The 14828-nt window shown below is 65.6% G+C and overlaps 1 protein-coding gene across 1 annotated transcript; it reads right to left on the bottom strand.

Annotated features, from left to right (window-relative positions):
* Nucleotides 1-1075: 1075 nt before the first annotated feature.
* Nucleotides 1076-12658, bottom strand: MEF2B (myocyte enhancer factor 2B). Its single transcript, XM_054650432.2, has 9 exons — nt 12482-12658; nt 5929-6008; nt 5592-5795; nt 5391-5522; nt 4649-4799; nt 3256-3401; nt 2657-2768; nt 2484-2571; nt 1076-1918 (listed from the first exon to the last, which is right to left on the bottom strand). Exons 2-9 carry the CDS (start codon nt 5980-5982, stop codon nt 1573-1575), a joined length of 1233 nt encoding a protein of 410 aa, XP_054506407.2. The 5' UTR covers nt 5983-6008; nt 12482-12658; the 3' UTR covers nt 1076-1572.
* Nucleotides 12659-14828: the final 2170 nt, after the last annotated feature.

The raw sequence follows: 14828 nt of genomic DNA, 5'->3' as shown, positions 1-14828 counted from the left end.
CGGCCCCTCCCCGGGGCTCACCTCGCCCTGACATTTCCTGGCGCTCCTTCCATGCCAGCGGGTTGCCATAGCAAATCTAAATCTTACAAACAAAACCAGGGGGAGAGAGGGGAAAAAAAAAAAAAAAAAGAAAAAAAAAAAAAAGGCCTGATTAGCATATATTCAAATGAGGCGTGCAATAATGCAAACCATAAATCATGCAGTCATTGCTATTCAATCAGAGCCTCTTACCCCAGCCCCCACTCCCGCTCCCGCTGTGTCGCCTCCTCTCGCAGCCGCAGACCCCGGCCCGGGCCCAAAGGTGGCCCTGGAGGGGACCCGCCACCCTCGGGGGGTGGCGCTGGGCCCGGCGCGGCTCGGCACAGCCCCCTAATCCCGCCTGGTATTTGTGGCGCTCTATTAAACCGGGCAAACTCTCGCCAGGATTAATCTCCCGCCCAGGTTTTAATCTCGGGGCCGTAATCCATCGCTCCCCAGCCGGGGGAAGGGGCCCAGCTCAGCCTGGGGGGTGTGCGGGACCCCCGGCCCTGCCTGATCCCGGCCTGGGGGTGCCCGAGCCCCCCCGGGTGTCCCCGTGGGTGGTGGCGCTGCAGGACCCGGCTGTCCCTCCCTGTCCCCCCCCAGCAGCGCCGCCGTGCCCAGCACAGCCCCCAGGGAGGCTCCCCCACCCCAAAACCGGCAGAACCCCCAAACCCAGCCCAGCCCTGACCCAAAACAGGCTCAGCTCAGCTGGGCCGGGCCTTAACCCCCGCCTTGCCCCCCAGACCCCGATTTTCAGGGGTTTTTCCTCCTCCCCCGTGCTCTGAGACCCCCGAGAGGCTTTTCTGGGGTCACCGAGGGGTGGGGGCAGCACGGCTGAGCCCCAGCGACCCCACCGGAGCAGGGGTGACCCGGCTGTCACCCACCCCGCGGGTCAGCGGCCCCGAGAGGTGGCTCTGAGCCTGGGGGACACGGGGGGGACAGCGACGCTGAGACCGAGGGCGTGCGGGCAGTGCCACCTCTCCCGCGGGGACATCACCGCCGTGCCACCCCGAACTGGGCCGCCCGCGCCCAAAAACCTCACAGCAGACACCCCGAGCCCCCCAGCTCTTTATTGGTGCGAAGATAATAAATAGAAAAGAGCCCCTGGCTGGGGGCGCAGCGCTGTCCCCCGTCCCCTGTCCCCTGTCCCTGTCCCTGTCCCCATGGCCGCGGGATGGGGCCGGGGCTGCCGGGTTGGAGCCGCTGCCGCTGCTCTCAGTCCTGCTGCCCCCGCGTGGCGCTTCCCGGCCACTCCGGCTGCTGGGACACGCTGGGGACACGCTGGGGACAGGCTGGGGACAGGCTGGGGACAGGCTGGGGACACGCTGGGGACACGCTGGGGACACTGCGGGGACAGCGCCCAGCGCCCCCGGACAGGACACGGCCACAGCTCCCGGCCGCGCCCAAAGGAGGGGACTTGGGGAGGGGGGGCCTGGAGGAGCTGCAGCCCCCGGGCGGGGACAGCGACCCTGGGGGCACCGGGGGATCCCGAGCGGCTGCGATGGGGCAGAAGCGGGGGCTGCTCCCCCTCCCCGCGCCCCGCCGGCCTCGCTATCTCTGCCAAACGTCCAGGGGCTGTGCCCTCCGCGCGGGGACCGCGGGGACAGCGGGGACAGCGGGGACCGCGACCCTCGGCTCGTCCGGCAGCGGCCGCGGCGGCCCCGGCGCGTACGGGGGGAAGCTCTTGGCGAAGCCATCGCGGGGCTGGAGCTCGCCGGGGGCTCGGGGGGCCTCGCTGAGGGGCGCCAGGGTGGGCAGGGGGGGCTGGGGGGTGCCCGGGGCACAGCCCAGCCCCGGCGACGCCCGCTCCGATTTGATGCTGATGGGCTGCGGCTGCGGGGACGCGCCGGGGACAGCGGCTGGCGGCTCCTCCGCGGGGACGATGCGGCTGCTGGCCCTGCGGCGACAGCGAGGGATGAGGGGCTGGCCCCGCCTCACCGGCGCCGTGTCCCCTTGTCACCCCTACAGGGGCTGAGACCCCCGAGCTCCGTCCTGGGCTGGTTCTGGCCCAGCTGGGCCCACACGGCTGCTGGGGGGGACATGGGGACAGGACCCACGGGGGATCCCGGCTGGGAATGAGCTGGGGGTGCTTCAGGGTGACCCCCAAGAGCAGCTGCTGGGTGGGGGCTGGCCCTCGGTGCTGCCCATGGCCGGGAGGTGACAGCAGGATGGGGTCACCCTCACCTTGTCCCCCCTGTCCCCTGCCCCAGGGCCACCCCTGTCCTTACCACAGTGCTGCCATGTCCTGTCCCCGCTGTCCTGCCCTGTCCCCACCCTGTCCCCTGCCCTGTCCCCATGCCAGGGCCACCCCTGTCCCCTGCCCTGTCCCCACCCTGTCCCCTGCCCTGTCCCCACCCTGTCCCCTGTCCTGTCCCTCCTGTGCCCCCCCTGTCCCTCCTGTCCCCATCCTGTCCCCATCCTGTCCCCACCCTGTCCCCTGTCCTGTCCCCACCCCTCCTCACCCCAGCACTGCCACGTCCCGGGGGTGCTGCCAGGCCGGGGGGGGCTGCAGGAATCCGGGGGGCGTTGGGGCCTCTCCAGCCCCAAAATCTGCGGGTGAGAGCACACAGTGAGCGGGAGGGGGTGACAAAGGGAGGGGACAAGGCTGTCCCGAGGCTGGGGCGGCGCCACTCACCCGCCTGGGCCGGGCTGAGGAAGGGGAAGCCGGCGAGGCCATGGCTCGGGAGGCCGGAGCTGCCCGGGCTGAGCACGGGGCTCAGCGTCTGCAGGGCGGGGAACAGCGGCCGCTGCGGAAAACGGGGGGACCCCAGTGGGTTCGGGGTCACAAAGCCCCGCGGGGACCCCGAGCCCCCCAGCAAGGACCAGAGGAAGGGGCAGATGGGAGGAGCGGGGTCTGGGAAGGGGACAGCCATGTGGCCTTGGGGACACCTGTGTGGCTTTGGGGACAGCCGCATGGCCCTGGGACAGCCGTGTGGCCTTGGGGACAGCCATGTGGTGCTGGGGACAGCCGTGTGGCTTTGGGGACAGCCGTGTGGCCCCGGGACAGCCACGTGGCTTTGGGGACAGCCGTGTGGCTTTGGGGACAGCCACATGGCTTTGGGGACAGCCATGCGGCCCTGGGGACAGCCGTGTGGCTTTGGGGACAGCTGCATGGCTTTAGGGACAGCCGTGTGGCCCCGGGACAGCCACATGGCCTCAGGGACAGCCATGCGGCCCTGGGGACAGCCGTGTGGCCTCAGGGACAGCCGTGTGGCCCCGGGACAGCCGACTCACCGCCGCGGTGCCGCCGCTCCGGCCGCTGGCCAGGCCGCCCTGGCTCTCCCCACGCCGGCCCTCGGCCCCCAGGAACAGCGGCGGTGGCGTTTTGGTGGCCAGGGCGCGGCTCAGGCTGGCGGCGGGGAACAGGGGGTAGCCGAGCCCTGGGGGACAGACGGACAGCGGGACACACGGATGAGCCCCGGGGCAGCCGGGTGTGCCGGCAAAGCCACCGGGCTGCGACAGGAGGTGACACCCAGGGCAGGGGACGGGGGCTGCAACGCCCGGCTGCAGGGAATGGCACCCACAGGAATGGCCAGCGGCCACCCCATCCCGGGTTTGGGGTGCTGCCTGTCCCCATCCCTGCCTCCTGTCCCCATCCCTGCCTGTCCCCATCCCTGCCTGTCCCATCCCTGCCTCCTGTCCCCATCCCTGCCTGTCCCCATCCCTCCCTGTCCCATCCCTGCCTGTCCCCATCCCTGCCTGTCCCCATCCCTGCCTGTCCCATCCCTCCCTGTCCCCATCCCTCCCTGTCCCATCCCTCCCTGTCCCCATCCCTGCCTGTCCCCATCCCTGCCTGTCCCCATCCCTGCCTGTCCCATCCCTCCCTGTCCCCATCCCTCCCTGTCCCATCCCTCCCTGTCCCCATCCCGTGCCACCTCCCACCCCCGGTGGTTTCCGGGCTCAGGCCCCGGGGTTGTGGCGTTTCCAGCCCCTTTCTGTCCCCACCGGGGCTGAGCCCCCGTGCCAGGCTGTGCCCGGGATGGGCTCGATGGGCACGGGGTGAGGGCACAGCTGCTGCCGCTGCTGCCGGGCACAGGAAGCAGCTGGAGCCACCCCGGGCCGGTGTTTCCACAGCTGCGGCCCCGCTCCTGCCCACGCAGCCCCGGCCCCGCGCCCGGGAAGGCCCCGCGGGAGGAGCTTTGCATGCGGGGCCGGGCGGGGAAAATCCCCGCGGGGCAGGGACGGGGTGGGCACGGCCGGGACAGGGGCCAGGGCGGGAATGGGGTGTCCGGGGAGGGGGGTCCGTGGAGGGGATGGGGTGTCCGGGGTGGGGGATCCATGGAGGGAATGGGGTGACCATGGAGGGGATGGGGTGCCCATGGTGGGGATGGGGTGCCCAGGGGGGTGACAGGGCGCCCATGGCGGGAATGGGGTGCCCACAGTGGGGACTGGGTTCCCATAGCAGGGACAGGGGCCCGTGGTGGTTCCGGGGTGCCCATGGTGGGCACAGGACCCCCATGGCAGGGATGGGGTGCCCACGGCGGGGATGGGGTGTCCAGGGTGGTGCCAGGGTGCCCATGGTGGGGATGGGGTGTCCAGGGGGTGCCGGGGTGCCCATGGTGGGCACAGGACCCCCATGGCCGGGTCCCCTCCCCGGTGCCCACCCCTGCAGTGTCCCCGAGCCTACCTGGGGGCAGCGGCCCCGGGGACCGTCCGGGTGCCTTGGGAGCCGCGGCTCTGAGGGCGGGGGAGCGGCCCTGGCCCTGCGGGGAGCCCAGGGAGCCCTCGGGGGCCGGGGGGGAGCTGCCATAGGCGGCCTCGGGCAGCGGCACCGGGCTCTGCGGGGACACACGGGGGTCAGGGACAGGGACCGTAGGGGACATTCAGGGACATGCAGGGGACAGGGACAGGGACCATAGGGGACACACGGGGGTCAGGGACAGGGACCCTCGGGGACATTCAGGGACACACAGGGGTCAGGGACAGGGACCATAGGGGACACACGGGGGTCAGGGACAGGGACCCTCGGGATCCTTGGGGACCCTCAGGACTCTGCAGGACAAATCAGATCCCAAAGAGAGGGAGGGGACAGGACACTTGGGGACCCTTGGATGAACCCTTCAGGATGAACAAAAACCCAAGGACAGGGAGGGGATGGCATCCTTGGGGACACCTGGGGACCCTCGGGTGAACCCTTCAGGATGAACCAAAACCCAAGGACAGGGAGGGAACGGGATCCTTGGGGACACTTGGGGACCCTCGGATGAACCCTTCAGGATGAACCAAAACCCAAAGACAGGGAGGGAATGGTATCCTTGGGGACACCTGGGGACGCTCAGGACCCTTCAGGATGAACCAGAGGCCAAGAAGGGCGTGAGGACCCTGCAGGACAAACCAGAACCCAAGGCCAGCGAGGGGACAGGACTCACATAGAACCTGGGCCGCGCCAGGGACAGATCCACGCCCTCCCCGAGCCTCCTGCCCCTGTCCCCGGGCGGCTCCGGGCCCTCCTCCAGCTCCAGCTCGTGGCTCTCCAGCCCCAGCCCTTTGCGCTTCAGCGTCTGCGGGGAGGTGACAATGAGCGCGTCCCTGCGGCACCGCGGGGCCCCGGGGGCCGCCCCGGCCGCTACCTCGAGGATGTCGGAGTTGGTGCGGCTCTCGTGGGGCTCGCTGTACTCGGTGTACTTGAGCAGCACCTTGTCCATGTCGGTGCTGGCGTACTGGAACAGGCGGTTGGTGCTGTTGAAGATGATCAGGGCGATCTCGCAGTCGCACAGCACGCTCAGCTCGTACGCCTTCTTCATCAGCCCGAATTTCCGCTTGGTGAAGGTCACCTGAGGGGGGCCGGCCGTGAAAACCCCCCGAGAACGGCGCCCATTCCTCCCAGAAACGCTCCCCCCGGGGTGGTTTTGCCTCCCGTCCTCCTCATCCTCTCCCTGGCCCCACCTCACCCCGAGCAGCCCCCACCTGCCGGTTCCGCTGGTCCAAAATGCGGCTGATCTGGATCTTTTTGCGGCCCATTTTCGCCTCCTCCGCTGGGTTCGGGGCTGGAAGAGAGCGAGAAACGCCTGAGCCCCGCGGCCCTCGGGGCTGTCCCCAGCCAGGGTCCGCCCCAGCGCCGCCAAAAATAAGTTTGGCTGCGAAAAAAAATCGATTTTCGGAGGAAGTTCGGTCATTTCTTCTTCCGCGAAGATGGTGGCCAAGCGGAAAATGGGGGGAAATTGGGAAATTCTGTTGGGTTAGAGGGGAAAAAATCCCCTTGGCCTTGCCCAGCCACCCCAATCCACCCCAATCCCAGCCACCCCAAGCGCCTTTGGGTGTCGGCCGCGATCCCAAATCACGGGATCCCAAATCCCGGGGGTTTGGGAGCGGAGTTCTCACCCCAGACCCCCGAGGCTGCTCCCGAAGCTGCTCCCGGCGGCTCCGTGGGACGGGGAGGGCGCTTAAAAGGGGGCCGGGCTGGCGGCGGGGAGGGTCCCTCAGACAAAAGGGTTGGTTTGAGGTTTAAATTTGGGGATTTTTTTAAAATTTCTTTTTTTTTTGGTTTTTTTTTCAGGCTCCAGCAGACTAAATTTGACCTCCGCCACTCGCGGGCCAGGAAGTGGCGGCACGAGGAGGCGGCGGAGCGAAACCGCCCGCCCGCCCCGAGAGCCGGCCCGGGACGGGGACACGGGGCTGGCGACCCCCGGGGCCGCCGTGGCTGAGGGGGGCAGCACCCCCGAGCGCGTCACAGCGCTGGGACACCCCCAATCCCTGTCACTGTCCCCGATTGCTGCCCCTCTGCCACCCCCCGAGCGTGTCACAGCGCTGGGACACCCCCAATCCCTGTCACTGTCCCCAATTGCTGCCCCTCTGCCATCCCCCGAGCGCGTCACAGCGCTGGGACACCCCCAATTGCTGTCACTGTCCCCAATTGCTGCCCCTCTGACACCCCCACAGCGCTGGGACACCCCCAATTGCTGTCACTGTCCCCAATTGCTGCCCCTCTGACACCCCCACAGCGCTGGGACACCCCTGTTCCTGTCACTGTCCCCCAATTGCTGCCCCTCTGCCACCCCCCTAGCGCGTCACAGCGCTGGGACACCCCCAATCCCTGTCACTGTCCCCAATTGCTGCCCCTCTGACACCCCCACAGCGCTGGGACACCCCTGTTCCTGTCACTGCCCCCCGTTCCTGCCCCTCTGCCACCTCCACAGCGCTGGGACACCCCCAATTGCTGTCACTGTCCCCTGTTCCTGTCACTGTCCCCAGTTGCTGCCCCTCTGCCACCTCCACAGTGTGGGACACCCCTGGTCCTGTCACTGCCCCCAATTCCTGTCACACCCCCCTGTTCCTGTCCCTCTGCCACCTCCACAGTGTGGGACACCCCTAATTCCTGTCACACCCCCCCAGTTCCCACTCCTCTGACACCCCCACAGTGCTGGGACCCCCCAATTCCTGTCACACCCCCCAATTCCTGTCACACCCCCCAATTCCTGTCACATCCCCAGTTTCTGTCACATCCCCAGTTTCTGTCACACCCCCCAGTTCCTGTCCCTCTGCCACCCCCCCAGCAAGAGCCACCCCAAAATCCCCCAATTCCACCAGCGGGGCAGGGCCACGGGTGGCACTGAGATGTCCCCAGCCCCACCCGGGTGCAGGGACAGACCTGGCCTGGCTCTGTCCCCGCTGTCCCCAAACCACGGGGCAGGAGCGGGGCTGGGACACTGCGGGGCAGCAGCTCCGTGTTGGGGACGGCTTCGGGACCCCCCCAGTGCCAGGGGTGCAGTTGGGGACCCTCGGGTCCCCCGATGCCCCCGGCGTGTCCCGCCTCCCCCTCTCGAGCACGTTGCCATTTCACCATCGTGCTCGCTGCTATTTTTAGCTGATCAAAACTAATTTTAATTTATGGAAGGAAATTGCGCTGCCGTTCCCACGGCCCTGCTGCCACCCTGTGTCCCCGGGCCCACGCACGACCCCCCCCGTGCCCCCTCCCCGAGGGCCTGGGGGTGCCCAGAGCACCCCGGCCCCGCCGGAAAGGGCTGAGAATTCCCGGCTGGAAAAGGAGAGGTTTTCCTGTTCCCAACCATCCCGGGGGCGTCCTCCCGGCCCCGACACCTGCGCCACTCCCTGGGGACACCCCGGGGTCGTTTTGGGGGTGGCATTTTGGGGCAGGGGGTGCTGGCCTGGCTGTGACCCCCCCGTGTCCCTGCAGAGCCTCAGCCTGGGGGGAGATTTAAGGGAGGGACGGAAGGATGGACACAGGGACGGATGGACACAGGGATGGATGGATGGATGGACACAGGGATGGATGGATGGACACAGGGATGGATGGACACAGGGATGGATGGATGGACACAGGGATGGATGGATGGACACAGGGATGGATCCATGGAATGGATGGATGGATGGATGGATCCATGGATGGATGGACACAGGGATGGATGGATCTATGGGATGGATGGATGATGGATGAATCCATGGATGGATGGATGGATGGATGGATGGATCCATGGATGGATGGTGAATGGACACAGGGATGGATGGATCATGGATGGACGGATGGAGGGATGGATCCATGGATCCATGGACGGATGGTGGATGGAGGGATGGATGATGGATGAATCCATGGATCCATGGATGGATGGATGGACACAGGGATGATGAATCCATGGATCCATGGATGGATGGATGGACACAGGGATGGATGGATCCATGCATCCATGGATGGACGGCTGCATCCCCCACCTGCAGCAGGGCCATGGAACAACTCCAAGGATTTGCCTGGGGACAATCCCCCACAGACCCTTGGATGCTGTGGTACCTCAGAGCCCCATGGGGGACGCCCAGGGGGACTTGGAAGGTTCCAGCAGCCACAGGGAGATTCCAAGGGGGGTCCTGAGAGGAGCTGATTTGGGTCAGGTTTGGGATTGGGGTTGGGGTTGGGGTTGGGATCGCTCCCACCTCATCCCAACCATTCCCAGTGGGACCCAGCACCCACAGCTCGGCCTCACCCCTGCCCCCGAGCTGGGGTCGGGTTTGTAACCAAAGCCCCGACTCTCTGTGCCTTTAGGGGTGTAAATCCCCAATTCCAGCTCCCGAGCAGTGAGCAGAGACCAAACCATCCCTGTGAGCCACCGTGGGACTCCCAGCACCACAGCGGGGCCTCCAGCACTGCCTGCAGCACCTCCACGCCCCTGGCTGCTCCCAGAAACCCTAAATCCAACAAATTTATCCCAAAATCCAGGCAGGGGGGTATTAAAGGAAAAAGCTGCTCCAGGGTTGAGCGCTCCCCTAAAACACCCCCAAGTCAGGGTCTCGGAGCTGCCCAGGGATTCATCCTCCCATGGGGAGCAGAAAGTGCAGGAAAGGGGGTTTTTTACCAAATTATGGGGGTTTTGCTGCAAATCTGAGAGCTGGGGGTGGCTGGGAAGGACTGGGAGGGGATTGGTTCTCAAGCACCCGCTGGTAGCTTCTGGCAGCTCCCAAAAAGCATTTTGGGAGAAAAAATACAATTAGAGCAGGGAGAAAGAGCTTCTGTCCCAAGGGAGGGGAAAATCTGAGCCAGGAGCAGCAAAATCCCACAGGAGGGAGGGGATGATGGTGGGACCAGGAGGGGAACAGGGGTGGGGATGGGGGCTTGAAATGGGGATTTAAATGGAGTTTGAAATGGGGATCTGAAATGGGGACTTGAAAAGGGAGCTTGAAAAGGGGATTTGAAATAGGGCTGGAAATGGGGTTTGAAATGGGAATTTAAATTGGGGGTCTGAAATAGGGCTTTGAAATGGGGAATTTAAACGGGGATTTGAAATGGGGTTTGAAATGGGGGTGTGATATGGGGGTTTGAAATGGGGATTAAAAATGGGGGTTTTAGGAGCACCAGACCCGGAGTGCTGAGCCCAGTCCAGGCCTGGCCCCGTGGTTTGGATCCCCTGGGAGTGGCTGAGCTGCTGTGAGCAGCATCCCGAGCCCAGCACGGGGAAAAGTCAAAGTTGAGCGTGGAGTTTGTGCTGGGCGCTCCTGCTTTTTATAGGTTGTTTAAACAAGGGAGCAGCACAAACCAGCGCGGGGCCGGCAGCGCTGGGCGGGGACTGGGAGCCAGCGGGGAATGGGGGAAAGGCGGGGACGGGGCCCTGAGGGGTTTTGGGACCACCACGGCCTCCCCACAGCCCGTCCCCCCCTTCCCAAACGCCCAGCAGCCATAAAACCCCAAAGCCAGGGTTTGGGGCTCTGGGGGGCACGGCCGCCCTCCAGCCCTGCTGTCGCTGTCACTGTCACTGTCACTGTCCCCGTCCCCCTGGGCTGACACAGAGCGAAAGCCCCGGGCTGATGGGTGGAGGATTTTCGGTTCCAAAATGAGTGTGAGGAAGGAGGAAGGGTTGAAATGGCCCCAAAACCGAGGCAGCTCAGGGCCCTGGGAGGATGGACGGACACACGGACCCCCTCCGGCCCAGGGCAGGACTGAGGCTCCCTCCAGGGAGGGAACTCACAATTCCCACGGGATTGGGCTGGGATTGACCTGGGGTGGTCCCCGCTTGGTGCTGGGGGCACTCAGGGCTGGCCCCGGGGCTCTGGGGCTGCCTGGCTCGCAGAGCTGCCTTATCCTGACCATCCTGCGGGGATTTCCGGGAAGAGGAGGGGAATTCCAAGGCTTTGCATTGTCCTGATTCCCCCCAGATCCTCCTGGTGCCCCCAGTGCAGCTCTGCAGCCCCTCACGGCTGGATCCCAGCACGATCCCTCCCCCTCTGCACCAAAGGCTCACAGAGTTTCCCAAATCCACGTTTTTTGGGATGTCATGGGTGCCCTGGGCTTGGGAAGGTTTGGGATCCTAAACCAGACCTGAGGCCTGGTTTAAACTGGTTTACTGCCTGGTTTAGGCTGGTTTACTGCCTGGTTTAGGCTGGTTTACTGCCTGGTTTAGGCTGGTTTACTGCCTGGTTTAGGCTGGTTTACTGCCTGGTTTAGGCTGGTTTATTGCCTGGTTTAGGCTGGTTTACTGCCTGGTTTAGGCTGGTTTATTGCCTGGTTCAGGCTGGTTTACTGCTGGCTTGACCCAGCAGGGTCCCTCTCCCTTTGCACAGAACTTTCCCAAAGTTTCCCAAATCCGCTCTTTTGGGGTGCCGTGAGTGCCCTGGGCAGGTTTGGGGTCCTAGGCCTGAGCTGAGCCTGCACCAGGTCCCTCCTTCCCCCGGAGCCCCCGGGGTCCCTGTGCCGTGTCCGGCCGGCAGCGGGGCCGTGGCACAGGGCCAGGCCTGGCATGTCCTGGTGGTCGCCCCCGCTCCTTTCACAGCCCCAGGGATGCCCGGGGGGTCCCCATGGGGCACAGCCCCCCCTCCTTGGGGCCCATCTCCGCTTCCCTGCTCATCCCGAGCTTCCAGGGAAATTCATTCCCTGGGAAAGTCCAGACCGGCAGCGCTGGGAGAGTTTCTGTCATTAAAAGAGTAAAAATTCCTGAAGATGGGGACAGGGACAGCAGGGACAGGGACAGGAGGGACAGGGACAGGAGGGACAGGGACAGCAGGGACAGGAGGGACAGGGACAGGGACAGGGACGCACTGGCAGCGGGCTGTGCTGTGCAGGAGGATCCGGCAGAGGATCCACCTCACTGTCCATAGGTGCCAGGGGGACCCAGGTGCCCTGGGACACCCTGGGGATGGCACATGGAGGTGCCACCACCCTGGACATGGCCCATGGAGGTGCCACCACGCTGGGGATGCCACATGGAGGTGCCACCACCCTGGACATGGCCCATGGAGGTGCCACCACCCTGGACATGGCACATGGAGGTGCCCTGGGACACTCTGGAGATGGCCCATGGAGATGCCACCACGCTGGGGATGGCACATGGAGATGCCACCACGCTGGGGATGGCACATGGAGGTGCCACCACTCTGGACATGGTGCATGGAGGTGCCACCATCCTGGGGATGCCACATGGAGGTGCCACCACGCTGGGGATGCCCCTGGCAGGAGCCGTGCCCGTGTCCTGTCCCCTCGGGAGCGGCCCGGCCGCTGTGCCAGCCCCGCGAGGTGACAGCGCCATCGGGGGGGACCGGGTGCGCTGTCCCCGCGGCCGCCGCAGCCGCACCGAGCCCGCCGCTGCCGTGCCTCAGTTTCCCCGCGCGCCGGTGGCCCGGGGGCGGCGGGGAGGCGGCGGCGGGGCCGGGGCAGGGCGGCCGCCGCCCAGGCTGCACTTTTGGGTTAAACCCGGGCGTTCCTCCCCGCGCAGACACGAGTAAAAATAACCGGCCCGAGCCCGGCGCAAACCGCAGGCTTTTTATAGCCGCCATCCCGAGACGGCGGGGCGGGGGCCGGGGCTCCGCCGTGCCCAGAGCCGCCCGCCGGGCGCCGGCCCGGCCGCACCGGCCCCTCCCCGGGCCGGCCCCGGGCTCCCCTGCCCGTGCGCCCCGCCGCGATGCGGACGGAGCCCGGCCGAGGAAAGCGGAGCCCACGGCGCTGCTGGCGCCCGCCGCCGAGCCCCGTGCCCGCCGCCGGTGCCACCGGAGCGCGGGACCCCCGTGCCCGCCGCGGGACACGCACCTGGGCAGCGCCGCTCCCTCCTCGGCGGCTCCGCGCCCTCCCGGCGCTGCAGCGCGGCCGGGGACGCCCCGGTGCCGGTGCCGGTGCCGGTGCCGGTGCCGGTGCTGGTCCCGGTGTCGGTGCCGGTGTCGGTGCCGGTCCCGGTCCCGTTCGTGTCCCCGGAGCGCTGCCGCCGCCTGAGCGAGCAGCGCCGCTGACATTTGCATAACCCCGCCCACACCGCCCGAAGATTTGCATACAGCAGCCGGGCTGCTCTGCCATTGGTTAGTGAAGGGCTCTTATTTGCATAGTCACGCCCTTGTCCGGGTGAGGGGCGGGGAGAAGGAAAGGGGCGTGGTCAGGGGGTTCGGGCGCTGCAGGTGGGAAAAGGGAATATCAGGGAATATCAGGGAATTCAGGGAAAATCAGGGAATATCAGGGAATTCGGGGGAATCAGGAAATCAGGGAATATCAGGGAATTCGGGGGAATCTGGGAACTCAGAGAATATCAGGAAATATCATGGAATATCAGGGAATTCAGAGAAATCAGGGAATATTACGGGAATCAGGGAATATCAGGGAATATCAGGAAATGAGGGAAATCAGGCGCCACCCAGCCCCAGAGCAGGGACATTTTTGCACCCTGGACATCCTGGGGGTCCTGTCCCCGCTCCCAGCCCCGGGGAGGAAAACCTGGAGAAATGAGGAATTTCTGGACGAGGCTCTCAGGCGCTCAGGACGTGCCACCTTCCTCAGAGCTGCTTTTAAATCTCGTGATTTATGGAGTGCAATTAGCGGAGCGTTAATGAGCCTCGCCAGTAATATTAATTGATCCTGAAGAGCGGGTGGGGGCAGAACAGAAGCGCCGGGGCTTCGGCAGAGTCTGAGGGGACCCGTCCAGGTGTCCCCTCCAGCCCCGGGACACTCTGGGGACACTCGGGGTGGCTCTTTGGGTGTGGGACATCCCTGCCCTGCCCTGTCCTGTCCTGTCCTTCCTTCCCCTCGCACTGCCCCGGTCCGGCCCGGGTCAGGGCCACTCCCAGCCGTGCTGGGCCGAGCCGTTTTCGGGGTTTTGGGGACAGGGACCCCGCGGTGACAGGCGGTGCCCCCGGGTTCTTTCCCAGCTCCCAGAGCTTTGAGCTCCTTCTTGAGGCTCTTCCTGCCCCCAAATGCCGGGATTCTGGGGAGTTTGGGGTGCTGGATGCCCTGGGATGAGCGCTGCGCCCCAAGGGACGCGGCCGAGCTCTGTCACCGCCCAGGACACGGGAAAGGGACACAGATGCCGTCACCAGGAGCTGCTCTGGGGACCTTGGGCCGAGTCCCAGGGACTGCCACCGCCTCCCCCCCTTCCCAAAAATGCTGGAAAGGAGCCTGGAGCCAAAGTGCTGCTGCTGCCAAGGCCAACACGGCGGGACTTGAAAATAGCCCCGAGTCCGGCACGGCCCCGGTGCCAGCGGGAACCGCCCACGTGGGACGGGAGGGAGGGACAGAGGGACAGAGAGGGACAGAGAGGGACAGAGAGGGACAGAGAGGGACAGAGGGACAGAGAGGGACAAAGAGGGACAGAGGGACAGAGAGGGACAGAGGGACAGAGAGGGACAGAGGAGACAGAGAGGGACAGAGGGACAGAGAGGGACAGAGAGGGACAGAGAGGGACAGAGGGACAGAGAGGGACAGAGGGACAGAGAGGGACAAAGAGGGACAGAGGGACAGAGAGGGACAGAGAGGGACAGAATGGGACAGAGAGGGACAGAGAGGGACAAAGAGGGACAGAGAGAGGACACAGAGGGACAGAATGGGACAGAGAGGGACAGAGAGGGACAGAATGGGACAGAGGGACAGAGAGGGACAGAGAGGGACAGAATGGGACAGAGAGGGACAAAGAGGGACAGAGGGGGACAGAGAGGGACAGAATGGGACAGAGAGGGACAGAGGGGACAGAGAGGGACAGAGAGGGACAGAGAGGGACAGAGAGGGACAGAATGGGACAGAGAGGGACAAAGAGGGACAGAGGGGGACAGAGAGGGACAGAATGGGACAGAGAGGGACAGAGGGGACAGAGAGGGACAGAGAGGGACAGAGAGGGACAGAGGGACAGAGAGGGACAGAGGGACAGAGGGGACAGAAAGGGACAGAGAGGGACAGAGAGGGACAGTGAGGGACAGAATGGAACAGAGAGGGACAGAGAGAGACAGAGAGAGACAGAGAGGGACAGAGAGGGACAGAGAGGGACAGAATGGGACAGAGAGGGACAGAGAGGGGACAGAAAGGGACAGAAAGGACAGGAAGGGACAGGAAGGGACAGGCAGCACTGCTCCTCCAGCAGGCAGAGATCAGCTCGGTCTGGATGCCCGGCTGGGCACGGCTG

Source organism: Agelaius phoeniceus, chromosome 29, assembly GCF_051311805.1.
Source record: "Agelaius phoeniceus isolate bAgePho1 chromosome 29, bAgePho1.hap1, whole genome shotgun sequence".
In the NCBI taxonomy this organism is placed as follows: Eukaryota; Metazoa; Chordata; class Aves; order Passeriformes; family Icteridae; genus Agelaius; species Agelaius phoeniceus.
This window is presented reverse-complemented; position numbering and strand designations above follow the sequence as displayed.